Here is a 26,441-nt window from a genome sequence, read left to right on the forward strand (position 1 = left end):
AGTTGGTGCTATCCAAGACGTTAGATGGCCGATATAAGGAGCGTCACGATCACGCGACTTGGTCGCGGTTGTCACAATCAAGTGGGTGTGACGCGACGCGCTCGCGCAGTCACCGTCATAACTTAGTACCCAGATTTACTGTCTCTACCAGCCTTGCAGACGTTGCCTGGCAAGCTAATGAACTATGTGCATATACGGATAGACAGCTTAAAGAACTGGCCATGAAGTCTGGAGCATTAGGATTATACTATCGTCGTATACTATCCGTTCTAGGACACATCCAATCCAATATATAACCATAGAACTCCACTGTCCGTTTGCCATACTCGCCTAGTCCTCTTCGGTCTCATACCCATCCTCATCATCAACCTCGGTCTGTTTCTGCTTACCCTTCGCAGCACTAGCATTCGCGACCATCTCGACCACAAGCTGGCCGCCTCCGTTCTTTAGCGCCTCAATATCCCCAAGCTTGCGCGCCGGCTCCCAAGAGATCTCCTTCCGCGGATACGCCAGCATGAGCTGGAAGCCCCACCATTGCGACGGCGACCGATCAGACGCCGCAATTTCCTCCGCCAGGCCCTCTTCCCCCGGTGCGAGTCCGCTCGGCGGTTCCTTCGGGTCGCTGGCCTGCGAGAGTTCGGCCGGAATGAACTGCGAGTCGACATATGCGTAGAGCGCCGTCATCGAGTCCGCCTCCCCAAAGAAACGCACTATGCGCCGGCCATCAGGCATCCGCAGACCGACCCGCATCGTCCTGCCCCGCCCTGCCTCGCCACCCGGCCTGGGTTCGCGCATGACGAGCGCCTTCCTCTCGTACCGACGCCATACCATCCTGCGCGCCTCCCAGTCCTTGCGTACTTCCTCTAACCGATGCGCGTCCTGCTTCGCACGCTCCTCAGCTTGCGCATGACGCAGGCGCTCTTCCTCCGCCTCACGCTCCTCCTTCATGCGGCGCTCGACGCGCTCCTTGTCACGCCTTCGGCTTTCCTCGAATGCGCGGTCCTGCTCCGCACGGAGCGCTCGCTCACGCTCACGCTCGGCGGTCTGTGCATGGATGCGCGCGAGGAATGGCTTGACGCGAGGGAAGATCTGCTCGTTCAAATGTGTGACCAGAGTCTGAGCGGCCGTAGGCGCAGTTGTAGAGGGAATGGAGGGACCCTGGTGTCGAGAGAGAATGGTGAGCGTCGGCGTGGAAGACGTGCCAGAAGCAGCGCTCCGTCGAGGCTGCAGGGCGATGAAAGCTACGAAAGGATACGTTGTCGTTTGGAGCTTCTGTGCAGCTAGGAGCGTATGTGTGTGAGCATCCAGATGAACGGCATAGAGGGACATGTGTACTTACCACTCCATGCATCCTTGTCTCTGATGTCACCGCCCCAGACCAGCATATCGTTTTCTTGGATCAGCTTCACAAAGGTAGGATCTGTCAGTGTGCTCCTAACCACCCAAAGGCTTGAGTTTATAGTCTTCACAAGGTATGAGCAACGTACACACCTCTTGAACTCAGCAACGTCATCGTGCTCATCACTAACGATGATAATGCAGCCAACCTTGGCCTCCTTCTCGCACATACGCGCAAAATGTTCATAGCTGCCCAGAAAGAAGCCGGGCAGCCTCTTGGAACCCGAGTCGGCGTCTGCGCTTGCGTCGTGCGCGCCCGAGCGAGACGTGAGAACCGAGGGGCCTGCGACATCGGCGCCAGACGAGATACCATGCCCATTCGAGGAGGACACGCTATCTCCGCGGCGTCCACTGCGGCTAATGCAGACAGCACCCGTTTCCTCCTCTAGGGCACGGACCCAGCGCTCGGCAACGCTCTTGGGGTCCATGGCTCTCGCTTCATGGCCGGAACTCGAGCCGAGAGGACGATACGTGAGGTTGGACCAGGTGAAAGGTACAAACTGCGGGATTGGGATCCGCAGGAGGCGGAAGACGAAACGGAGAACGGAAGTGATGAGGCGAAACGGCAGAGCGAAGAAAGCGATAATAGCACGTAGAGGGCGAACAGTGACCGCGTTTGACTGTTGAGCATTCTTTACACATTCGTTCTGTCAGCGCCAGGGCAAATGTGATTTGCGATTTGAACTAACCACAGGTCTGAACTGACGGCCACTGTTGTTGGGTCGGAGGAGACCCTGTTGCTCTGAATCGTCAATCTCGAAGCTTTCCATACGGGTATTTGTCGTCGTAGCAGAGGCAGCCTCTGGTACTCCGGTGTCTAATATCATGTTTGCCGCTCTCTGTAATAGGCAGCTTAGTACGGGAATGTACAGTGAGCACTGGAAGGTAGAGCAAGGGAAGACTATGTCCAGCGAAAAAAACCATGTCTTTATGTCTGGACTCGGCTAAGGCCCGTGCTGAGTATCGGTATAACTGCCCTCCAACGTGCGACCAGACATCGCCAAAAATGGTACGGTTAGACGAATGTACACGGATAGTCATACGATATTTCCCTATATCGTCTCCTACCGGTCGAAAAGTATGCAACTGAGCACAGGATTGTTAAAAGTGCACACGACCTGATCAAATTCCCAGCCATTTGAAGGAGGGATGCAATTCATACAGATAGCATGGTCGGGCTTTCACAATGCGCGCACACGGTCAAGCAAGGCGCTGGAGCGTGTAATACACGCACGCCAGTAACATAGGTTACATGTACACGAAGACATGCTGTCCGAAGCATGGCAGATACGCGCCTCGTACAGCAAGCCGCCACGCACGTAGAGTACAGTCGGTGAAGCCAGGGGAGCAGACGAGCTCCGAGAATATTCTCGAGTAGTACTCAATGCAATATGCACACATGAACAGCTGCCAACATACCTGAACATCCCAGTCTACACTCTCTAGCACATCGACTGCGACGTCGGCGTCGGCGCCGTTCATTAACGCCTGCAGCTGGCTCACAGCCTCTCTTTGCGACTGAGAAAGGGTTTCTACGTCCATTTCGAGGGCAGTTCAAAGCCAGTTACATTCACAGGTGAAAACTGAAAGTAAAGGAGCGTCGAGAAGGATTACGTTTCGAAAGCAAGCAGACGGTGGTGGGTGCACTGAGGTGAGTGCGGTGGTCCGCACCGAATCGAGATCTGGCCATTTTTGACTCGCTCGGCAATGCAAGTCCAAACATGGGTTATCTGCACAAATCCGCGAGAAATGTCCCCGAGGCCGACCTCATTCCAATCCGTTCCCGTTCCACACGCAAGGCCTTGTCATATATTCATCCCGTCCTACATTGAATCTTCCCATCAATGGGCGAAGTCGTCAACGTTATTGTCGCCGTTGCCGTCGTGGTCTTCATCGTGCGCTGGGCAACCACTGGTGGGTACGGCCTCCCCTCGCCTCGGGACGCACTCTGACGCGCACAATGCTATACACATCGCAGGTAAGGATGCCCCGAACACGCCTTCGCCAGCCCGTGTACTCGGCTTCAGACCAAAGAACGTCACAACGGACATGGTAGGTACCTCGACCCCGATAAGTGCAGCCAAGTGACTGTACTGCATGCAGGTAGACACAGTACACAACATGTTTCCAGACATCCCGAGGTAGGTACTTCCGGGCACCCGCCGTCGCCTCCTTGTTTGACATATAGCCCCTCCACAGTGATAACATCCGCTATGACCTCTTGCGCACCGGAAGCGTACAGCAGACGTCGACTACCATCCTCGAGCGCGGCTTCCTGCCAGCGGTACGCACCCGAGCACTACCTCTGGTACCATCCTCCTCATTCAATGAATGTTCGGTAGCCGCCGCCCGCTTATTACACGATCTACCCCCGCGCGATTGACCCAGCACCAGCGTCCGCCAGCCGCCCACTAAACTCTGTAAACGCGACCACCAGCGGCGCAAAGCCCAAAGGCGACAACCTCATCACACGCTACAACCTACAGGAGCGCGCCGCCGCGGCGTCCGGCGTCTCGGTGTTGGCGCCCGAGGAGGTCGGCGGCGTGGCGGTGTGGGAGGAGAGCGCCGAGAAGCGGGAGGCGAGCTTGCGCGAGCGCAAGGCGCAGATGATCTTGGCTGCCCGACAGTGAGTACCTCTTAGTGATGCCATACAAGAAATCCCGCTAATACATCTGTGAAGACGACTGCTTGCCCAACAGGCGGCTCAGTCGGCTCAAGCAAACTCATGAGAATCGTTCTGTTAGTTGCGCCAGAACTGTAGGATCATATCCTACCCCGGGTGTTCTACTTGTACCTTTCTGCCTTGTGTACTTAGAGATACAATCTCACACAACTCATCCTAATATGTTACCACGAACGGAGCAACCCCGCAAACGGCAAAGATCTGCAATGTATTTGAGGTATACAATTGATATTATCAGTCCATTAAATCCGGGACACGACATGACTACATTACTTCCGATGACCAAACCGACGTAGCCGAAAGTTCGTCACCATGATCAACAGTCCCATCCGAGAACAAAATCGGCGCTTTCAGTGAGCGGCGTCTCCTCTGCGTCTTCTGCCTTCTGAGGGCAGATAGCGGCGTTAAACTCATCACGCAAAAGCAAATCAACAATATTGCGCGCTGAAATCGTCTCTGTCTCCATCGTCGAGATGAATCTGGTGTGACAGCTGTGTCAGCACCGTGTACGGTATCCTGCGCGAGAAACTAAACGTACGGCTCAAATGCATTCACATAGTACAGGCCTTTAGCCAGCTTCACAGGGGGGAAGGACGTGGTGGGCGGAAGGACCGGGTACGCGTCCCACTTCGAGCAGATAGAACCCATCAGCACAAGGCCCAGGAAGCGCAGTGGTGAATGAACGTACCTCCTTGCGCAACACCCACCCCACCTTGCCGAACATGTTCGCCAACCATTCGTCTGATATTCTCTTCTTCGAGAAGATCTTGACTACCCACTCATCCCCGTCGGCGCCCTCCCAATTCTCGCCGGTCGCTCTCTGCACCTTCCCGTGGTATGTCATGGAGTTGAACTCGGGCTCCTCCGTCGTGCCCTGGCGCACGCCCTGGTACGTCGTCAGCATCTCCGTCGGTGCCTTCCCCGCGCCCAGCCCGAAGTATGTCGCATTCGGCGTGGGACTAGGCGTGCTCAACAGCGTGACATGCAGGTGCACGTACGGCTGCTCGGGGACAGGTGCGAGGAGCGTCTCCGGCGCCAGCGCCAGCGAGCTGCTGTGCAGCGGTGCCGCGACGATGACGGCACGGTAGGCAAGCGCGCTGCGCGTCATGGACGTGCTCAGCAGCCATGCACCACTGGCTTCATCATGCGACAGCGAGAGCACGTTCGTGTTCAGGTGCACCGACGCGTTGCTCCGCCGCAGGAACTCCTCGAAGATGCGGAAGTTGCCCCCCTTGACGCTTGACGCGTCCGTCGCAGCGAGCGAGCACAGGCCCTCGAGCGCATGGATCGAGTCGACATTCTGCCCGTAGTTCACTCGCGTCGCCGCGTCCACGAGCTCATGCGTGAATCGGCGGTCGACGCCCTGAGCCTCAAGGTACTCGGCCGCGGTCTGTGCGATCACTGGCGTCCAGTCCAGCGTGTCCGCCAATCCAGTCAGGTTGTCGAAGCGCGGTGCGGACGACCCATAGAGATACAGGAACTTGTCTGCCATGGTCTTCACCAGTGCCTCAGTGCGTCGGGGTGCTTGCAGGCCGTACCGCCAGATGATTTTGAGTGTGTCCCACCAGCCGCCATAGCCACCGCCCGTCTGCAGTATATATCAGCAACGGGGAGGGCAGTACAGCGTACTGTACACACAGTAAGGATGACATCTTTCCCGTCCCAGAGCCCCATCACATCGCCGTCGTCGCCAAAGCTGATCCTCTCGAGACCAAATTCCTCCGTCGCACGCCAAAGGTTCTTGTTGATCCGCACAAAGATGGAGGCACCAAGCTCGATGGGCTCGAGCTCGGTATCGTTGTAAGGGTACACAACCGTGCTGCCTGGCCAGAATCCTTCTCAGTATGGATCGCCCGTACGAGAATAAGACCGCACGCACGACCGCCAATGTAATCATTTCTCTCAAAGACGTCTACCTCCACGTCCAGCCCAAATCGTTCCTTCGCCTTCGCTATCCAGAACGCCGCAGAGGAACCCCCTGCGCCTGCACCAATGATGGCGACCTTGTTCGGAGGCGCTGCTACGGGGAGGAATGCGGTCGACAGGGGGTTCTGGGGTGTATTGGACAGGAAGGGGATGGTGAAGGGAAGTTGGAACGCATAGCCATGCACGCAAAACAAGGACAGTGCGAGTGCTGTTGCTGACGGCCGCATTGCTCGTCGTGGTCGAAGGGCAAGGAGGACGATAGCGCCGGGAAATCCGGGCTTACTCGATCACGTATCATGCCTCGCACGAGACTCTCGCACGCGCCGAGTTATGGGTAGGGCTTTCCCTCGAGGTACGATTAAGCATTTGAGTGGCTGTAAGAGATAGGATGTATGTACGCTTCTACGCCATGGCTTCTCGGTCACCGGCAAGGTGGTGTAAGTGCAGTATAGGGGAAAGAAGCGAATCGAGGGTCGCGGTGGGCGCACGCCCTTATAAATGTACGAGGACAGGCGTGACAGTGACATGACAGAACCCAACATGACATCATAAGACGAGGATAGACGAAGTACAGCTGAAGACAAGACCTCTCCCCATATCGAGCAAGAGGCCTTCCATATAGGGTCAGCATGATCAGCGCTAATTTCACGTCGGCGACCCTCGCGCAAATATCCCAACCGGCAAGGGATTGTCATGGGCATTAGCATTGCATTGCAATTCGTGTAGTATCATGAGATAGAAAAACAAACTCGCACAGATGCCTTGAAAAAGAGAAAGTTCAATGTCCAGTGATACACACAAGCGGAACGGAAAAAAGACGACTAAAACTGATGTACTTGTACTCGAGCCTGTTATATACGCCAGCTGTTCCCCAGTATGGGCGAGAGTCTGGGGGTGGGCAGATGGATTCGGCCAGTAATGGAGCGGGAAAGGGGAGCATCAGGTACGATGTCTGCACGCGCAAACGTCGCAGTTTTTGCACAAGGGTATCGTGCCGAGGCACTTGCCTAACTCAAATCATGGCGTCAAGGGACGAAACAGATAATTGGAAAAAAAAGTATCTAGCAACAACTCACAGGTATATTGACGCGCCCTTAACCGTACTGGCCCTGCAGACGCTCCTACGTCAGACCTCGCGCAAGCTCAACACGAGTTCTGCAGGACTCGTCGCAGTCGCATTGCCCGCCCAGCTCCATCCTGCGCTCCATGGCCACGTCGACGTCGAGCCAGCCTCATTCCCCAGGAGGTAGTACATCGTGCGGCCATGCACGTACGCAAAGTGCTGCGGGAGGTAGAGCCAGACACCCGCAAGCAGCAACACGAACAGCACGTAGCCGACAACCACTGCAACAATAGTCAGGAACACGTCGCGGCGGGAAAAAACTTGAGACGTACCGACGAAAACCTTCTCCCAGGGCTGCATCATCGACAGCGCGAACGTCGTCTCGAGCCACACGCGCCACCGCCAGAAAAACCTGCCGAAAGCATTGCCTGGCGGACGGTACGGCAGGGCGAGCCCGAAGAACACGTCGAATGTGCTGGGTTCGCGTTTCCACTCCGCGTACGACATGGCTGTGTGAGGGGGCGACATTGACTGCGGCGGCTGCTCAGGGCGCGACGAGGCAGGTGGACTGAAAGACAGCTTTTCGTTGCGGAGAGGGCGGTCGGCGGCGGACGCAAACTCGAGATAGTGGATCGAGGAGACGTGGTGGGGAGACATGGCGAATCTGCTGGCGCGCCGTTGGGGTTCCTTTTCACTATCTTTTAGCGTCCTTCTACGTACGAACCGTGGATATACTGCGGTTCACGTTCACCAATAACGACAGGCACGGACTGTGATTGGCAGGAAGATCAAATCATCTGGGCCTGCAAGCGAGCTTGGCGGGGTGTTCGCTGCGGCACAACGCGGCGCGGACGGCAACCCCGCGTCTAACGCCGGCCAAGGTCGACGGCATACAGACGACTTATCTTCTACAGAGCGGAAATCACTGACATGCGACATTGGAAGGAAAGTACATATACTCCATTGCTGATCAGGAGAATTCGAAGTGTTTGCGCTTCCTCAGGGTATCCGACTACTAAAATGGCATTGTACGGTACATCGGCGAGCAGCTATGCTTGTGTCATGCTCGACTTCATCGACGGTCCAAACAATCATGCGGGATACTTGGAGTGCCTGGATCTAAAACTTGTAGAAACTGGCAAAGTGTAAAGTGTAAAGTGCGCTCCGTGATACGGGATGGGGGCCGAAAATATCGGCCCGATGATGCAAAGTAATGACACTCTGGAATATAGGGGCACCGTTAGTCTCGCAGACGGCGATCGTCTCCAGCCTGTATATAAGGATGTGCTGCGCTTACCGCCAAGGCTCATGCGCATTCTGGGGCCCGGCGGCTATAACTAGTACATTTACACGATAATAACCGCTGGTCACTCACCTTCTCCCTTGTGGAGCGTATTTCAACTCGTCGCGCAATTTTCGGGAAGTCAATCCGTGGACAGCGATTGATAAATAAACGGAAATAGCTGGAAGCAGACGACATACATGCCGTGCTAGATAGTAAGTAGAGATCCTGATGCTGACAACAAGCGAACATATACATGTATTGATCAAAATGTACCTGTTCGCGCCTAGATTAGCACACCACAGCGAGACATTAAAGCATCTCCGACGCACCAACAGCCTCCGACCTTAGGGCGCGGGGGTTCTCCTACAGTTCTCCTGTGAGATTGTGCACAGTCCAATCCACGACCGGGGCAGTGGCGCTGTGCTCCGGCTCATGGCCGAGGAAGTAGTAGGCCGTCCGCTGCGTGACGTATACGGCGGACTGTGGAGCGTACTTGTACACGCCCGTGATGGCAAGGGTCAGGATTGAATAGATAAGGAAGACTGTCATGTTAGGTTGCGGTGTCGTTAGACCGTTTTCTGCAGGCCAGAGGCATACAACGCACGCATGAGCGTCTTCTCCCACGACTCAAGCAGGCATAGGCCTGTCGTGGTTTCGAACAACATGCGCTTCCGCCAGAAGAACGCGCCAATGCGGTTGCTAGGCGGACGGTAGGGGATCGTGATGCCGAAAAGGGCTGCAGCCGTGGCAGGCACACGCCGCCAGGTTTCTGGGGACATGGCAGCGGTGGAAGCCGTAGACATTATGCGAGGTTCGTGGGCAGCGAAGGGGTGCTGGCGGTGCAGGTTGTCGTGACTCGGAGAACGTAAGAATTTGTACAGAGCGCGAGGCTCTCACTGCAAGACGAGAGATGGAGAAGCTCAATAAAAAGGTCGTACTTGAATGATACAATTAGGATGGAGCGAGAAAGCAGACGGTCGACGCAGCGAAAGAAACGTATGAGTAAGGAGAGGAGGCGGGTTCAAAGCTGTTCAAGGCGCCTTGTCCCGGCTACCCCGGGCGACTCAAATACGGCAGCCCTCCGGGTCTGGAACGCGGTGTAGATACCATTTTCAGCTCATGGGTAGAATTATATATATCTCATGCGAAAGTCGTCTCCAAATCCGCGTTATGAGAAGCAATGAAGGAAGAATGCTTCGGAACAGTCGGTTCCACCCTTGTAATCAATATTTCAATGTGTACGATGATTGCGAAGCTGCTGTATCATCGATCCGATTGCCATGTGAGCAGACACAGGATCAATCACACTCTCCAGTGAGTCGCTAAATAGTGGGCAACCTGCATGCACATACTCTACACAGAACCTACCAAAGACTTATCTGGACCTTCTCACCTAAAGGACCCGCTGGTGACCTCCAGGTGAACACACCCTCTAGGCTGTAACTGAAGTTCTCCGAGCAAGAGCTGGGATCAAGCAATATATGAGATATGCTAAAGATGAGCACGACTACCAAGCATGGACAGCATTTTCGACGCAGTACCACTACTGCCTATTTTCCGGCATCCGTGCAAGCTGGCTCTTGCTCCGCATTCGCGGGCGCACGCGTGTGTACCACTCCCAGGCCGCGCGCACGATCTCACCGTCCGCGTCGTACGGCGTGGGTATCTCAGAGTAGCCTGGCCGGGCAGTCGGATGCCGCACGTAGACGGCAGAGCATGTTGCAAAGGACGGCTCGAGGTAGGCGGGGATAAACAGGAAGGGTGAAGCGTAAGGCGGGAGGTGGAAGGGTGTCACGCCGCTGCCGGGTTTGGCCCACTTCGGCAATGGTGTCGAGGGTTTTGATGAGTTGGATTTAGAGGAAGCTGGGCTGGCTTCTCCGTCCGCGTCTTCCGAAGACTCTATCCTCACTACTCTCGAATCCTCCTCCGCCGTCTCGGCCGCAGACTCGTCCTCTGGCGTTTCTTCACTTGACTCGGACTCAGCTGTTTGTGCTGCATTGGCTTGGAGGAAGCGGATCGCTTTTGGGTCCACAGAGAACATGTCACCTGGCGCCAGTCTAGTATTTGGGTTCGTGTGCTGTTCATGCATCTCCACGTAAGAAAAGTGATGACGGAGGCACACAGCGTCACACGTACCTTCTTGCCATTGAGTAGCACGTCCCCGTGCACGACCATTCTCCGCGCTTCATATACGCTATGCGCGAAGCATGCCCGGAATAGCAGCACGTCGATCCGCCTCTCGACCTCGCGGAACATCAAGCTGCCCACTGGAGCGAGGCCCTTCTCCCGCTCGTTCTGTAGCCGCTTTGCTTCCTTCTGCGCCGCGTCTTCTCGTAACGCCCATTTGTTCACCGACTCCGTGGAAGAAGAGGTGTTTGACAGGGTCTCGCGCACGTCCGGGAGTGTCTGGGGCAGGTACCACCGCTTGAATATCTTCTCATTGATGTAGTCGCCGTGGTACGCGCGGAGGAGCGCCTTGGACACCCAGCGCTGCTGGTAGAGACTCCTGTTGGTCCGCGTGAATACGGTGTCCTCGACCTTTGCGCCTAAGGAGCGCCGCCAGAGGTTGTACAAGTTGCGCGGGTGCCAGCTCTGAGGGAAAATATAGCAATTCGGAACTCGAAAAGGAGGTGACAAGACTCACCATGCGGGGCATTGCCCGCTTGAGACTGTAGACGTTCGCATCGCGCATCTTGGTTCAGCAATGCCAATTGCTGGCCTTTTACCGTCGGCAGCGACGGGAGGTCAAAGTAGGTGCGGTGGCTTCAGTCCGAAGCCCGGCGGCAAAAAGTCTGGCCAAAAGAGGCATTTAGTCACGTGCGAGCTTCAACGCGTCCAAGAAGCGCCCAATTCACCTTCAAGCTTCAGCTTCAGCACTCAGTGCTTTTAGTATCAGTTAACACCCCTCAGCCACTCGCTTGTGCTCTCATACTAGCTCGTACAGCGGAGAAACACGTCTCAAATAGATCAAATTTTGCTGGGAGAAGCTCGTTCACCTGTTTGGTCTTCATGGATCCATATACGCCTCGGACGCATGGGCGGAAGAAGAATCTGGGGTTGTCTACTCGAGAATACACCAAGGCTTGTAGAGCTTTCATGAATCATATCACAACATACCAATTCTAGCTACAGGTAACTGGAACAATCGCGTCCGTTCGGCGCACGCGCCAATATCTCGAGGACGGTCTCGGTGATGAATCCGGAGCTCGTGTCCCTTCTTCGCGGGGCAGCGTCGACAGAGGTATGTTCCTGTCAAAGGTGATGCACTGGGGTGATCGGAAGACTAATCGTATCCGCCCAGGAGGATATGATGAGCCGTCTTTCATAGCTGAGACCTCGTTCGTTCGCGCACCGCTGAATTCGCGCGTTGCTTCCGGAGTTGGGGTCCCTAAGGACAGGTCAAAGGGAAAGGGGAAAGCACGAGACACCCTGGATGGCGTTCCGGTGGAGATACAGGAGGCTCTCATCCTAGAAGACCTTCTCTTCGTATTGATGGTAGGTGAAAATGTGGCAGCCACGAATAAATCAATTCAAATAAGCAAATCTAATAGGGGATCGAAGGAACGCACATCACTTATCATCCTGATCATTCACCTGAGGACGACGATCCTCTACAGGGTGTTCGCTTTGTCGTGTCACCATCTCTTGGTAGGCTGTTTACACGACCTGCGCATACAGTCGCTCTTACGTTGTGATATCAGATCCATCGTTGCGCGATTTGGTGGAACGAATCCTGCCCCTGGCCACGTACTACACTGCTATCACTTCGTTCATTGAGCTCCGCAGCCACCTCGACTTCGGCCTTGTGAACCACGCGCTATGTGCGGCGATGCGCGACATGCTGAAGGTCTTGTCACGTTGCTTGTATCTGCGTATGCTTATAAAACGGCTCACAGCATGACAGGACTACCAAACATTGCTTTCACAACTTGAGCATGCCTTCAGCACATCGCCGCAGTTCACGCTACAGAAATTGTGGTTCTACGTGCACCCTACGCTTCACACGCTTTCCTTGCTCTATTTGCTAATTACGGAGCTTGCCACTGCGGACGACCCTTCGGCCGCGATGTCGGACTCTGACTCGGATAGCACACCGGATCCCGAGGAGGAAGCACGGAATGAGGCGCTTGGTCTCGGGGGTGCGAAGCTCAAAGCCGTCTTGTCCGATATCAATAAGGGCTCCACGCTCGGTGTGGACGACAGCGCAAGCGGCATCGTCAAGGGGGGTGAGGTGCTTGCAATCCTACATGAGCGGATGCAGAACATGTCTGGCGACCCTGCAGCGCGCGCGCTATATGGTGCGCTTTCGCGGGCTACAGGCAAGCCTTACGTGGAGATGGTGCAAGTATGGATACGCACGGGACGCTTGGTCGACCCCTACGAGGAGTTGTGCGTGAAGGAGAGCAAGTTCATCGACCGAGGTACACTAGAGATGGACTATGTCGACGAGTACTGGGAAAGGCGTTATACGGTACAGGATCAGTGTATTCGACGAGTTGCAATCGCACTCATGGCACGATGCTTTAGCTTCGTGACGGAACAGCCGTTGGTGGTTCATCAAAGCAACATCAGGCAGGCGTGCCTTCACCACGTACAGTCGATGGTCGCTTGCCTGGAGGTGCCTGCATCCCTCCGCCTTTGGAGCGATGGAAAAAGAAGGTGTTACTGGCTGGGAAGTATTTGAATGTTATCCGGGAATGTGGTATCGAGATCAGTCGGGATCCAGATTCAACGGACGACGAGGAGTTTTCTATGGAAGACGACAAGTACGTAGCACGGGTACTACCCAATGCAAAGTATATTCGACTCACCAAACCCGGTCTAGATTTTACAAGTCTATTGACGAGGCTTATGCGCATGCAAATCGCACTTTACTCCAACTACTCCTGCGAGACCAACAGCTCATGCCTCGCCTTCGTTCTCTCAAGCGCTTCTTTTTCCTCTCGCAATCATCATTCCTCACCCACTTGCTTGACCTATCGCAGTCTGAGCTGCGCAAACAGGCCAAGTCCGCGTCGCTCGTGAAGCTACAGAGCCTTCTGGATCTCGCGCTTAACACGGATACGCAAGGTGAAGATGCGATGTTCCGGGAAGATGTGCGTGTCACTATGGCCAGCAGCGGATTATACGAGTGGCTGTTGAAGGTTGTGACGGTTAACGGCGTGATTGGTGGGGAGGACGGTGACAGAGGCCAAGCATATGAGGAGTCGAAGAAAGAACGAGAGAAGGAAAAGGACGACAAGAAACAATTGCTGGGTAAGAATCTGAGGTTGCGCACAGCGTGTAACGCTAATGTCTCTGCAACAGCTATTGACGCGCTGGCGCTGGACTACAACGTCAAATTTCCGCTATCGCTTGTCATTTCGCGCAGGACCATTCTCCGATATCAGCTCATCTTCCGCTTTCTGCTCCATCTCAAACACGTCGAGCAATCTCTCTCATCCATGTGGATCGAACACAAGACATCGCCTTGGCGCCGTTCGACACGTCCACCTACGAGTCGCGCTTCGTCGCCGGCATCGACACCGGCCAATGACTGGCATACTGATTTCGAGAACTGGCGCAAGCGCGTGTTCCTCCTTCGTACACGCATGCTCGCGTTTGTTCAACAGGTACTGGCATTTTGCACATTCGAGGTGCTCGAACCCAACTGGCGTAAGCTGGAAGAGAAACTCAAGGCCGGCAAGGTCGAGACAGTCGATCAGCTTCTGCGAGACCACGTCGACTTTTTGGACACCTGTCTCAAAGAATGCATGTTAACCAGCTCAAAACTCCTTAAGGCATGTGGAGTGTTGCAGCACTTCAAATGTGATATTAAAGACTGTGAACAGACCTACTCGAAGTTGATTGTGACATGCTCGACATTTGCTCTCTACACGGCTTCTTTCACCAAGTCAGCCAACCAGGCTCGTGCCACGGCAGACAGCCCCGAGGGTGACCGGGCGATGCCTAAGCGATGGGATTTTTTGGACAAGTTCGAGACGAACTTCAATCACTGGTTCGTGATATGTGGTCATTCCGCGTGCTGCGTTGACAAACACAATCGGATATGCACAGGTTCAATGTTGGTTTGAAATGGCGTATATATATGTGCTTTACTAATGAACCTTCGCAGGTCCATCTTGATTGCGTACAGTTCTACGCATCAAGCGAGAACGTGTCGTTACTGCCGCTTGTGGTGCGGTTGAACAGCATCAAAGCGACATGACTCAGACCCTCTATTGTGTAAGTGGTCGATGATGCTATAGGTTAGCTATGACGGGCGAAGTGTGGATATCCTAGTTTCATGCTTTCGGGATGTACTGTATCCGCTTTCCGGCATCTTGCAGATGTTGATGAGCGGCGCAGACGAGACTATCGCTTATTCTGCGTTGCTTAGTATCCGTTAGAATCTATGTGCTCTTTTGGATGATCTTAAAGCCAAGCATTTCCAGCCTGAAGGAAGTCTCAGTAAAGTATCAGATCACCAGTTAATGGCCGGCGTCCAACGAACATCATGTGAATGATTCTCGCATGAAGTCTTCGGCACTCGGGGCTTCGGAATTCTCCTTTTTGGTGTTCAGTTCACATACCGCTTCTATATCCACCTGGATTACCGTAGAGGTGAGTGATTACTCTCAGTCAGCTCTTCAAATACGGCTGACTGTTTTGCAGGTGATTGCCTATACACCTCAAGTTTAAAAGCTGAACTCAGCTATCAGGACGGACGGCGCCTGAGATCGCTATCTTACGAAACAAGCTCACTCGCAGTATGCCCTCCGCCATTGAGAATGTCCCTCTGTCTACGCGAGCTGCAGTCACTCGGGAACTTGGTATCAGACCAGAGTTTACGTCTGAGTATCCGTTGAAGCGGCCATCAGACCTCGCTCCCGGCGAGTGCATTGTCAAGGTCGAGTATACCGGGTATGGTCGACATTACAGAGTCTAGGTAGCCCCTCGAGAGTCACCCTTGTACTAATCCCAAATGTAGGGTATGCCACAGTGATCTCCACCTAATGGCCGGAGAACGGGACATCAAACCCGGACTTCCTAGTGTCGGCGGTCATGAAGGCGTAGGACGTGTGCTCGCTATTGGAATGTATACACCGAACAGCGCAATCAAAGTGGGGGACAGAGTCGGTGTGAAGTATGCCATCAACACGTGTATGCAATGTGACCTGTGCCTCAGAGGCTATGAACAACGTGAGGAGGATATAATGATAGCCTTCGCGCAGTTACTGACTGGCAATATTTGTTCAACTGTCCCATGACTGTCTGATAGACTGCATATCCAGAACGATTTCAGGATACGACGTGGACGGCACATTCACTGAACATATGGTACGTCACGGGAAATTATGTGATCCTCGAGAAAATAATGGCGCGTGTTAGGTCGCTTTCATCCAGCATCTCATACCAATTCCGGACACCCTCTCCAGCGCAGCAGCAGCACCAATCCTTTGTGCCGTACGCGTCTTGTTCTATCATGATACATTATTCTGACACGCCTGCAGGGAGTCACTGTATATAACGCGCTGCAACAGCTCAGTATCCCTCCCGGGAGCTGGCTGGTCATCCCAGGCGCAGGGGGCGGCCTTGGCCATCTCGGTGAATTTCCTTGAATAGCAATCTTCGCCATCTCACTCTGACTTGAGCCTTCAGGGATACAATACGCATTATGCAAGAGTCTGCGGGTCATCGCCATTGGTAAGCTCCGTTTATCTCAATCATGATCAGCGGGGAGACCATCCATCCCAGATTCTGGCGACAAGCGGGACTTTTGTCTGTCTCTTGGCGCGGAGAAGTTTATAGACTTTGTGGAGTCTAAGGACGTAGTCGCGGACGTACGGGAAATATGTGATGGGCTGGGAGCACATGCCGCTTTGATCGTTGCGGACTCTGTCAGTGCACTTCATCAAGTCTCACATTTCTTATATTGATGACTCTGGCTCAGAACATGGCATATGTGCAAGCAGCTTGGTATCTCCGACCGCAGGGTACGGCCTTGTGCATTGGGGTTACGGAGACAGTGACCTTACCCATGGCTCATATTGTTGACATGGTGCGCTCAGGGCCTGAATTGAACAAGCGAACATCACTAACAGGATTGCACATAGGGCATAAAATATGTTGCATCGCAGACAGGGTGAGTCTGCATCCGCGCCTGAGTTCATATGACAGTCGCCGGCTTACCGTCATCCACAGGAATCGTCAAGCCGTGATCGAGGCTCTGGCTCTCGCGGCGCGCGGTAAGGTCCGGTGCCACTACGTTGAACGCCCGATAGAGGAGATCAGTAGGTACGCATGTGTTCATTTTTATGACTCCTTACAGTTCGCCATTGGGTCTATTGTGATCTAATTGGGGTCATGCAGCGTACTTGAAGACATGAGCAAGGGCAAGCTGATTGGAAGAGCGGTCCTCAAATTTTGACGCCTCCAACCACAGCTTACCAATACCGTCTTGTTACATGTGGATTTGTGTTGTGCTGGTATGTTCTCCGAAGAATCACATCGCACGAGTGCTAGGTAGGCTCCTTGTGTCTAGCCATACTTTTTCTCTTGGCATAATGTGGCGACTGAGCCATTACTCGATTTGTAGGAAGTTTGAGCATGCATTATTGCATCCCTGCTGTGCCTTAACCATCGCATACGAATCCTGTTTGCCTAGATATCGAGATTCCCACTTCAGGGTTTGTTTCACGTCCGCATGCGACGTCTACGGTTCTCTCATCATTCGACAGAGCGCTTTATACTTGTCATTGAAGCTTCAATGTTCACACATTTCGGCCTGAGTCTCACCGAACGGTACGGCTATCATGCCGGTTTTACGTTTGTACCTTGTAGTCCACTTCCTCCAATTCGAGCTGTAGGCACAGATGTATGTTCGAGGGGTGCTTGTTAGGCTTATCCGATTTTTCACAACGACTCACAGATCTAAAAAACTATGCTCTATAATTCGTGCTGAAGCAGGGTGCTAGATGCCCTGAACTCGTGACAAAATAATATCCTGTCAGTCCCAGTGCCCAGTGCGCACCACCGTGTCCATTTCTGGTGCTCACAGATGGGCTCATTTCCCATTCACTAGCTCGGGATCACGGGTTATGTGCCACTAGCATAGACAAAATTAAGTACCGCGGTGGCGGCTCACAAGCGCCTACGGAGCTTTCGCCTCTGCGATTTGGCTTCGACGTTCACATGAACCACGGTATCACTTTATGCTCCTGGCGGATCCCATGACCACGGAAAACTTTGCCCCGACCCTATGAGATGATACGTAGTTGGCTTGCTTGTAGTCGACGTGAAGTCGTGGACGCGAACTCCAATCCCCACATCCGCGTCACGACCATCGCTACCCTTCATGTCGTCGAGCATTACCGTGCCAAAGGTTACGCGCGCAGCCCTCACCCGTGAGGTAGGAATCAAGGCAGAATTGACGAGTGACTATCCAGTCAAGCAAGTCGCCGACCTTGAGCCATCATCAAGATCGAATGCACAGGGTTCGCCTTGTTCTGGTGCATTTGTCATGAAGCCGGACATATATACGACAAGTCCCTTCTGATGGATATATCGTTCACTACTAACCATGACGGCGAGAGGACGAGAAGATTATAGCAAGCGTTTGTTTCATGAGGATCGTGACACGGGCTACTGAATGACACTCAGTAGCCCGTCTCTGATCGGCCGCTCGTGCCACACCGTCTCTGCACCACTGCCGACTCCTGCCGCGAGCTTCTGCCCTACTTTGCCGATGTGTATACATTGCGAGGAGAACTCTATCAACATTGGTTTTGCTGTCATTTTCGGCGTTCAATAAACATCATGTGAATGATTCTCGCATGAAGTCTTCGGCACTCGGGGCTTCGGAACACTGGCACATTCGTTATTCTGTTTTCTGGTGCTCCGTTCACACACCGCTTGTATATCCACCTGGACTACCGTGGTTCGTAGCTTACTCTCAGTCAGCTCTTCAAATACAGCCGACTGTTTCGCAGGTGTTTGCCTGTACACCTCATGTATAAAAGATGAACTCTGCAATCAGGACCGGCAGGGCTCTCGATCGCTATCCTACAAAACAAGCTCGCTCGCAGCATGCCCTCCATCATTCCGAATATTCCTCGATCTACACGAGCTGCAGTCACTCGGGAACTTGGTATCAGACCAGAGTTGACGTCTGAGTATCCTTTGAAGCGGCCGTCAGACCTCGCTCCCGGCGAGTGCATTGTCAAGGTCGAATGTACCGGGTATGGGCGACATTATGGAGTCCCAGCTAGACTCGCTTGAGTCACCCTTGCACTGATGCCAAATCCAGGGTATGCCATGGTGATCTCCACCTAATGGCTGGAGAACGGGACGTCAAACCCAGACTTCCCAGTGTCGGCGGCCATGAAGGCGTAGGACATGTCCTCGCTATTGGAATGCATACACCGAACAGCGCAATCAAAGTGGGGGACAGGGTCGGTGTGAAGTATGCCATCGATACATGTATGCAATGTGACCTGTGCCTGAGAGGTTGCGAACAACGTGAGGGAAATATAATGATAGCCTGCGCCCATTTACTGACGGACCATATTCGCTTACATGTCTTTCTAATAGACTGCATATCCAGAACGATTTCAGGATACGACGTGGACGGCACATTCGCTGAACATATGGTACGTCACGGAAGATTATGTTACCCCTGAGAAAATAATGGCGTGTGTCAGGTCACTTTCATCCATCATCTCATACCAATTCCGGACACCCTCTCCAGCGCAGCAGCAGCAGCACCAATCCTTTGTGCCGTACGCGTCTTGTTCTATCATGATACATTATTCTGACACGCCTGCAGGGAGTCACTGTATATAACGCGCTGCAACAGCTCAGTATCCCTCCCGGGAGCTGGCTGGTCATCCCAGGCGCAGGGGGCGGCCTTGGCCATCTCGGTGAATTCCTTGAAGGCAATCCTCCCTATAACGCTCTAATATGATCCTCCAGGAATTCAATACGCATTGTGCAAGGGCCTGCGTGTCATCGCCATTGGTAAGTTCCATTTATCTCAATCATCATCAGCGGGGAACTCGACCATCCCAGATTCTGGCGACAAGCGGGACTTCTGTCTGTCCCTTGGCGCGGAGAAGTTTATAGACTTTGTGGAGTCTCAAGACGTAGTCTCGGACGTACGGAAGATTTGTGATGGACTGGGAGCACATGCCGCTTTGATCGTTGCGGACTCTGTCAGTGCACTTCATCAAGTCTCACACTTGTCACATTGATGGCTCTGGCACAGAACACGGCATATGCACAAGCAGCTTGGTATCTCCGACCGCAGGGTACAGCCTTGTGCATAGGGGTTACGGAGACAGTGACCTTACCCATGGCTCATATTGTTGACATGGTGTGCTCAGGGCCTGAATTGAACAAGCGAGCACCACTAACAGGACTGCACATAGGGCATAAAATACATCGCATCGCAGACAGGGTGAGCCTGCATCCGCGCCTGAGTTCATATGACAGTCGCTGACTTGACGTCATCCACAGAAATCGTCAAGCAGTGATCGAGGCTCTGGCTCTTGCGGCGCGCGGTAAGGTGCGGTGCCACTACGTTGAACGTCCGATAGAGGAGATCAGTAGGTACGCACGTGTTCAATTCTATGGCTCCTTACAGTTCGTAATTGGGCCTATTATGACCTAATTGGTGTCATGCAGCGTACTCGAGGACATGAGCAAGGGCAAGCTGATTGGAAGAGCGGTCCTCAAATTTTGATGATCACCAATACCGCTTTGCTACAAGCGAATTTGTGATCGTGCCAGTATGGCAAGTTCCTTGTTTCTAATCATTCTCCCTCTCTTGGCATACTGTATCTCATGATATCGACTGGGCCGTTAGGACTCATTTTATGTAAACCTTCTGCCAGTATTGTTATCGCATCCATCACATATGCAATAGATATCGAGAAACCCACTTCAGGCTTATTTGTCCTCCGCATGCGACGTCTATGTTTCCCTCATTATCCGACAGAGCGCATTATGTTTGAAGCTTCAATGTCCACACAATTTAGGCTCTGAGTCTCATCGAAACAGTACGGATATCCAGCCAGTTGTGTTTGTAGCTTGTAGTCGGCCTTTCCCAATTCGAGCTGCGGTCACAGAAGTTTGTTCGAGTGGCGCTCATTCATCTTCTTCACAACGGCCCACAGGTCTGATAATTTGTGCTCTAAATTCGTGCTAAAGCAGGGTTCGAGATACCTTGGACTCATGACGAAACAGTATCCTAGAGTCCCAGTGACCATTTATTGTGCTCATAGATGGGCACATTTCCCATTTTCCAGCTCTCGATCACAGATACATAGGCCACGCATAGACAAAACTCAGTTACGATTGCGGTATCGCAAGCGCCCACGGAGCTGTCACCTATCATTTGCTTCTGTGCGATCACAGTGGGATATACCAACGATTTGTAACATGTGAACTCATCACAAGGGCGCATTCGCACCCAGTATGGTTCCGACGTTCACATACACCACGGTATCACCTCATCCTTCCGACGACGGATCCCATGACTACGGGAAATTCTCTGCCCCGACCCTATGAGATGAGACGTAGTCGGCTTGCTTGAAGTCGGTGTGAATTTGTGGACGTCAACTCCAATCCCCACGTTCGCATCACAGACTCGCCGCTACCCTTCATGTCGTCGAACAATACCGTGCCCAGAGTTACGCGCGCAGCCCTCACCCGGGAGGTAGGAATCAAGACAGAATTGACGAGTGACTATCCAGTCAAGCAAGTCGCGGACCTTGAGCCAGGCGAATGCATCATCAAGATCGAATGCACAGGGTTCGTCTTGTTCTGGTGCAACATGTTACAGACTTTGATCTGTCGCTTGATCCAGCGTCTGCCATAGCGATTTACACTTTATGGCGGGAGAGTGGGCCATCAAACCACGACTTCCAAGCGCAGGCGGCCACGAAGGTGTCGGGCGGATCCTCGCTATCGGTGCGCATACGCTCAATTCGCCCGTCAACATCGGCGACAGAGTAGGCATAAAGTACGTCATCGACTCGTGCATGCACTGCGAGATGTGTCGTAGAGGCCACGAACAGAGTGAGAAGGTCATTTACGATCCATGATCTTGACCCTCATCATGCTGGTTATCCCCGTTCGGATGTGTTGTTGTGTTCGCAGATTGCCCTTCAAGGAAAATCGCCGGTGCCCATGTCGATGGTACTTTTGCCGAATATACGGTAGGACATGGCTCCACGCCTAGATTCTGTACATATTGACTGTCGTTGATCGATAAGGTCGCATTCGTCAACCATCTTATACCGATCCCGGACGGATTTTCCAGTGCGGAGGCTGCGCCCATTCTATGCGCGGTATGGAAAATGACATGTTATATGTGAAGCAATTATCTAACACCACTTGAAGGGTGTAACAGTATATAACGCACTCACAAAGCTTGATACCCCTCCTGGCAGCTGGATCGTGATACCCGGTGCCGGTGGTGGGTTAGGTCACCTGGGTAAGGTACACGAAGTCGTCAATGTACGCAGAAAGCTCATCGTGGAATGGAATCAGGTATTCAGTACGCAGTAGTAAAGGGCCTTCGTGTTTTGGCTATCGGTAAGCTGCAAATCTGCGTCTCACAGCGCGCGGAGCCTTGATGGCATGTGCCTTAGATTCGGGAGAGGGGAAACGAGAGCTCTGTCTGTCTCTCGGAGCCGAGAAGTACATTGACTTTGCAGAGTCGAAAGATATCATCGCAGACGTCAAGGCGACATGCGGCGAACTAGGAGCACACGCCGCTTTGATCACTACTGCCTCTGTAAGCGATGCAATCAGCGCCGGTTGTTATGAGATTGATTGCGTGACTAATGTGCTTCATGGTAGAACACGGCGTATGTGCAAGCAGGATGGTATTTGCGTCCGCACGGTACTGTGCTATGCGTCGGTGTCGCCCAGACGGTGTCTGGGCTTCCGATGGCCAGGATCATTGACGTGGTATGTTGGGCCCTGTCAACGGTCACCATTGCGGCTTTTAGTCATCTGTGAAACAGGGCATCAAATATATTGGGTCCATGACAGGGTATGTTCGCCTTCATTAAGGGGCTGCTGGAGAACGCTCACTGTACGGTTTCTGCAGTAACCGGCAGGCGGCCCGTGAAGCCCTCGAGCTCGCAGCTCGCGGGAAAGTACGATGCCACTTCACAGAGCGGCCGATTAGCGAGATTAATAGGTGTGTATGAACGCCACCTTGTCGGTACTATCAAAAGACCGGATTGATTCTTCGCACAGCGTCCTCGAAGATATGAGCAACGGCAAGCTAGTCGGACGGGTGGTCCTGCGGTACTGAGCCACCACGAGAGCCCACTACTGCGATGCGGCGATCATGTACGCCTTTACTGGTCATTGAATAGTCGCCGCGATCCGTGTTCGTTTCGTCGGAGACTCCTTGCTCGTCGCCTCCTGACTGCACAATTCCCGGAATGCCGTTGTGCTAGCGAAGAAGTGATCCGTATCAAGATCTGCAGATTAGCTCTGATGATCGAGGACAACTACTAGCTTGAGCGTTGTGGCCACCTAGATCAAAAGTGTGGTAAGCGCCTGATTGGCACGCAGTGCAAACGGACCTGCGCGATACATCCACGCCCGGGATGACCTGAAAGACCGGTACTCCGAGGATGCAGGACTGTGTCGTCAGTTAGGGCATCGGCATCCGCGATAGAGCAAACACGGGGCCAACCCGCAAAAGAATGGGCATATGACCCGTCGTTCCGCCTCCCCAAATAAGTTATATGCGGCTGGTAAGCCGAAATCATCGGCGAAGCGAAAGAGCAGTTGATCATCGTTGCAGCGTCGGCCACGAGGTCCCGCGTAACGCGCCCTCTGCATCACGAATCGGAACGAGATTTGCTTCGCGCTGGATCTGCGCCGCAAACTGCACCCGGACGCTCCTTCCTCGAACGAGATCGCGTCAAAATGGATGGCGCTTCGCTGGCATCAAATCTTGGCGCCTGCAATCAGAATAGTGAGGCTTGTTCGGCAGCGTAATGCGAGTTCAACAACTCGGACCGCACCTGGCCACGAAGAGCGAACACCGGGGCGAAGATCTATGTTTGATGTCGCAACTTGAGCATCATAAGCCCCTAGCTGAACAGACCGGCCATAGAATCATCAACTGCCGAGACATCCTCGCTAGTGGGGACTACTATTGTTGATACCCCGCTTTGCACGCATATCTAATAGTTGACAAGACGACAGTGCCTGCGCTCCTAGGTGTCAGGTGTCAAAGCAGGCTTGAACGTGTCCCTCGTTGAGGTAAGTGGCTTGGCGTAGACACATAACACTCCGTAAAGCAGGATATGTATCCATACCTGGTGCACAACCTCACCCAGCCTGATCTCGAGCCTGGACCGCAGCGGCGTGCTCAGGCGCATGTACAGACGGTCGAGGACTGCCGGCGGCACGCCCGCCGCTCGCTCAGATTGATCGCAAATCGGCTCCGGCGCCAGCTGAGGTCCACAGCGGCGTCAAATTTGCTGCCCGCGCCCCAATCGAGATCACCTTTGTGGCGTCTTAGCGAGATGTGGAGAGGGGTGGCACATCGGAGGATCAGGGCAGAGAATCTCGCACTCGCGGGCGCGCCACGCTGAGCAATTTGTAGTGGACTTGAAGAGGCCAAAACTGCCGGACGAGGTGCGTATATGCGCTCCATGCGATACAGTGCGTTTATATGCACTCGTTCCGACGAGGCTCCTGGCCAGGCAGGCGGCGATTCCGAGCTTGACCGGCGGGGGAAAACATAGTGCTATATGGAGCGCACGAGAGAGGCACGTACAGTCTTGAGGAGATGTGTCAGCCCGACAGATCTCTCGTAAGCACTCCACATGATTAAAGGGACAAATGTCCAACGGCGTACCTGGTGGGTCCTGTTTCGTAAATGGCCTGGCCATATGCCTTCGACGAATGTAGGCGTGCTGATGCAGCGTTCCCCAGAGAAGTATGCGTGAGTGCGCATATTTCGAGAAAACTACGAGAGAAAGGCGGCGTGCCCGGCATTCCGCGGTTCAATACGCACCTCACCCTGAGGCAGTTGTACGCGAGCTCTCCGCCCCTGGGCCTGGCAGTTATGCCGACATCATGCGCGCTCGTGTGTCAATGTTGTGCCGTACGGTCGTGGCGCTCAACAGCGACACGACGGGATGGCGTCGTCAACCCCCGTATCGAGGATAGATGATTTTGGAACATGAAAGTTCTCCGGAAGCGAGGTAGTGGTGGTTATGGTCAGAAGAGAGCTTGCACCGGATGCCCGAGCCCTGCCCGAGGCTCCGAGACCACGTGACCAAGACGCGTAACATGTGGGCGCGTCTGATTGACACCTGTGGCTGGCGGAAAGAAGAAATAAGTTTTGATTGAGATATTTCGTACTTCATTTCGGATGTCAATCTGCCTTGAACTCAATCATAGCAGTCAATCACGTGCTCATAACATAAACGTGTCGTAGGTCACGTCAAGTACTCATTAGAGAAACACGGAGCATAACCAACGCGAGCTCGTGGAGGGGGGTATCGTCGTGTAGTACATGGGATACAGTGGCTAGAGAAAGTCATCTATGGCTAATAACACAGGACAGTCCGGTCTGTCTGCGAAACTTGTACAATATGTCCTACACCTCACGCGCCCGGAACGCGCTCGCATCACCTAAGTCAGAAAGATCACCGCACGCTCGGCCCCAGACCACCGCCGACCCCCAACGCATCTGCGCGCGCTCACCACACCCCTGGAATAAGCCGCCAGGGAACGCGTTCCGCGTACGCCTCCCACGCTGGCCCAAATGCGCGCCGCAGCTCCCTGTCCTCCGTCGCGAGCCGGCGGTTCGTGCTCCGCAACGCGTACGCGACCTTCACGGCCCAAAAGCCGAGCACTAGCCATGCGAGGAAGGTGCCTACACCGAACGTTCTCCTGCACGTCGGTAGTTGTTGGTGCACATCGAGCAATGCACCCGCAGTCTCGTTCGCGTGTGTGACAGGGACTGCAAGAGCAACATTCCATGCCGCGCTAACGCCGCACGAGCCAAGCTGCAGCCAGCACTCGTGCAGCCAGGAACCAGGGGCCAGTGCAACTGCACTCGAGCCGAGGAGCGTGAGGTATATGCCTGTATAACTTGGATGCCGCACGATCGCGTAGGGGCCGTGCGTTACTAGCGAGTGCGCGGGGCTGATTGTGAGTTCAAAGGTGAACAGCGGCCCGAGTGTGCGGAAGCACACTAGGCGGATGACGGACCCGCAGAGCACGGCGAGCGTGCCCGCGATGAGTAGTGACGATGGCACAGTGAGAGCAGGGGACGCGGACGGGCAGAGAAGACGGGCGAGGCGTGGTGCGAGGGGGAGATTGGGGAAGGCGGAAACAGCGACCGCGAGCGCGTCGAGTAAGGTTTCGACCCATACCATCATCTACGCAGTCGGGTGGTGTGTTAGACGCGTTGACGGAAGATAGTCGAGGAAAGATCGGAATAAGACGCGTCACGAACCTTGCTGCAGAAGGTGACCCAGCGGACGCAGCGCTCGAAGAGCGTCCTGCGGTCGATTATGTGCTTTGACGGTGCCGGTGGATTTGGCGGCGACAGAGACAGGTGTACAGAGATGCCCGTGACGAGCAGGAGGCCAATTTTGAGAAGTGCAGCTGCGGACGCTGGATCCACTGAAAGTGGCATGGTGAGGACGGGCATAGAGAGGGGCGACGATGGCATGGGGCCCGATGTTCGACGAGGAAGGCGTTGTGGAAGAAGTCACGGCGGCACTTGGATGGGGTGGCGGCGGTTGAGCTGGTGTCAAACTCGTCCGCGGGGCAAGGGAGGAGGCATGACGGAGGAGCAAGCAGTATATGTAGCGGGGTGTATGAGCGGATGAGGCTAGGCTGGCGTTCAAGCGGCTTCCGTCGCAGAACGTGCGGCGTGGGCCGGTGACAGAAGATGAGGGAGAGATGCAGATTGGCACAGTGGGAGGGTGTGAATCAGGGGAGTCAGGGAAGGCCTCTTCGCCCGGCCTCGTCTTCCGCCTGCATCTTAGATCGTACACCCGACAAAAGGAGCAGCGTCGCATCTCGACGTCCGCAATTTCATCGCACGCACC

At 54.0% G+C, this 26,441-nt stretch overlaps 10 protein-coding genes across 10 annotated transcripts; 4 read left to right on the top strand and 6 right to left on the bottom strand.

Annotated features, from left to right (window-relative positions):
• Positions 1–257: 257 nt before the first annotated feature.
• POSPLADRAFT_1181477 (hypothetical protein) lies at positions 258–2,940 on the bottom strand (the record flags this gene model as incomplete). Its single annotated transcript, XM_024488841.1, has 5 exons — positions 258–1,280; positions 1,340–1,449; positions 1,492–2,045; positions 2,088–2,237; positions 2,818–2,940. The coding sequence occupies 5 exons, from the start codon at positions 2,938–2,940 to the stop codon at positions 331–333; spliced, it is 1,887 nt and encodes a 628-aa protein (XP_024339156.1). The 3' UTR covers positions 258–330.
• Positions 2,941–3,242: 302 nt separating this feature from the next.
• Positions 3,243–4,028, top strand: POSPLADRAFT_1033984 (hypothetical protein; the record flags this gene model as incomplete). Its single annotated transcript, XM_024476974.1, has 5 exons — positions 3,243–3,312; positions 3,377–3,450; positions 3,502–3,539; positions 3,598–3,682; positions 3,741–4,028. The coding sequence occupies 5 exons, from the start codon at positions 3,243–3,245 to the stop codon at positions 4,026–4,028; spliced, it is 555 nt and encodes a 184-aa protein (XP_024339157.1).
• Positions 4,029–4,294: 266 nt separating this feature from the next.
• Positions 4,295–6,234, bottom strand: POSPLADRAFT_1181481 (hypothetical protein; the record flags this gene model as incomplete). The annotated part of the gene is made up of 5 exons (XM_024488842.1): positions 4,295–4,560; positions 4,620–4,708; positions 4,770–5,669; positions 5,711–5,900; positions 5,957–6,234. The coding sequence occupies 5 exons, from the start codon at positions 6,232–6,234 to the stop codon at positions 4,398–4,400; spliced, it is 1,620 nt and encodes a 539-aa protein (XP_024339158.1). The 3' UTR covers positions 4,295–4,397.
• An 899-nt stretch (positions 6,235–7,133) lies between these two features.
• POSPLADRAFT_1143693 (hypothetical protein) lies at positions 7,134–7,577 on the bottom strand (the record flags this gene model as incomplete). Its single annotated transcript, XM_024485600.1, has 2 exons — positions 7,134–7,351; positions 7,403–7,577. The coding sequence occupies 2 exons, from the start codon at positions 7,575–7,577 to the stop codon at positions 7,134–7,136; spliced, it is 393 nt and encodes a 130-aa protein (XP_024339159.1).
• Positions 7,578–8,718: 1,141 nt separating this feature from the next.
• POSPLADRAFT_1056960 (hypothetical protein) lies at positions 8,719–9,158 on the bottom strand (the record flags this gene model as incomplete). Its single annotated transcript, XM_024480853.1, has 2 exons — positions 8,719–8,897; positions 8,960–9,158. The coding sequence occupies 2 exons, from the start codon at positions 9,156–9,158 to the stop codon at positions 8,719–8,721; spliced, it is 378 nt and encodes a 125-aa protein (XP_024339160.1).
• Positions 9,159–9,898: 740 nt separating this feature from the next.
• Positions 9,899–11,047, bottom strand: POSPLADRAFT_1033988 (hypothetical protein; the record flags this gene model as incomplete). The annotated part of the gene is made up of 3 exons (XM_024476975.1): positions 9,899–10,432; positions 10,492–10,947; positions 11,000–11,047. 3 exons carry the CDS (start codon positions 11,045–11,047, stop codon positions 9,899–9,901), a joined length of 1,038 nt encoding a protein of 345 aa, XP_024339161.1.
• Positions 11,048–11,364: 317 nt separating this feature from the next.
• Positions 11,365–14,563, top strand: POSPLADRAFT_1046716 (hypothetical protein; the record flags this gene model as incomplete). Its single annotated transcript, XM_024479101.1, has 11 exons — positions 11,365–11,436; positions 11,488–11,596; positions 11,657–11,850; positions 11,907–12,003; positions 12,057–12,202; positions 12,260–12,826; positions 12,883–13,121; positions 13,181–13,611; positions 13,663–14,135; positions 14,187–14,357; positions 14,471–14,563. 11 exons carry the CDS (start codon positions 11,365–11,367, stop codon positions 14,561–14,563), a joined length of 2,592 nt encoding a protein of 863 aa, XP_024339162.1.
• A 543-nt stretch (positions 14,564–15,106) lies between these two features.
• On the top strand, positions 15,107–20,077 carry POSPLADRAFT_1142816 (hypothetical protein; the record flags this gene model as incomplete). The annotated part of the gene is made up of 10 exons (XM_024485476.1): positions 15,107–15,258; positions 15,326–15,537; positions 15,617–15,675; positions 15,727–15,801; positions 15,849–15,942; positions 15,997–16,041; positions 16,093–16,235; positions 16,289–16,463; positions 19,863–19,944; positions 20,020–20,077. 10 exons carry the CDS (start codon positions 15,107–15,109, stop codon positions 20,075–20,077), a joined length of 1,095 nt encoding a protein of 364 aa, XP_024339163.1.
• Positions 20,078–20,998: 921 nt separating this feature from the next.
• Positions 20,999–22,663, top strand: POSPLADRAFT_1046717 (hypothetical protein; the record flags this gene model as incomplete). The annotated part of the gene is made up of 11 exons (XM_024479102.1): positions 20,999–21,147; positions 21,203–21,414; positions 21,496–21,554; positions 21,612–21,686; positions 21,739–21,832; positions 21,889–21,933; positions 21,990–22,135; positions 22,201–22,261; positions 22,353–22,452; positions 22,485–22,550; positions 22,606–22,663. 11 exons carry the CDS (start codon positions 20,999–21,001, stop codon positions 22,661–22,663), a joined length of 1,065 nt encoding a protein of 354 aa, XP_024339164.1.
• A 2,416-nt stretch (positions 22,664–25,079) lies between these two features.
• Positions 25,080–26,023, bottom strand: POSPLADRAFT_1143855 (hypothetical protein; the record flags this gene model as incomplete). The annotated part of the gene is made up of 3 exons (XM_024485626.1): positions 25,080–25,211; positions 25,356–25,763; positions 25,841–26,023. 3 exons carry the CDS (start codon positions 26,021–26,023, stop codon positions 25,080–25,082), a joined length of 723 nt encoding a protein of 240 aa, XP_024339165.1.
• Between the last annotated feature and the right edge of the window lie 418 nt (positions 26,024–26,441).

This window comes from Postia placenta (genome assembly GCF_002117355.1).
Source record: "Postia placenta MAD-698-R-SB12 unplaced genomic scaffold POSPLAscaffold_7, whole genome shotgun sequence".
Taxonomy (NCBI): Eukaryota; Fungi; Basidiomycota; class Agaricomycetes; order Polyporales; family Adustoporiaceae; genus Rhodonia; species Rhodonia placenta.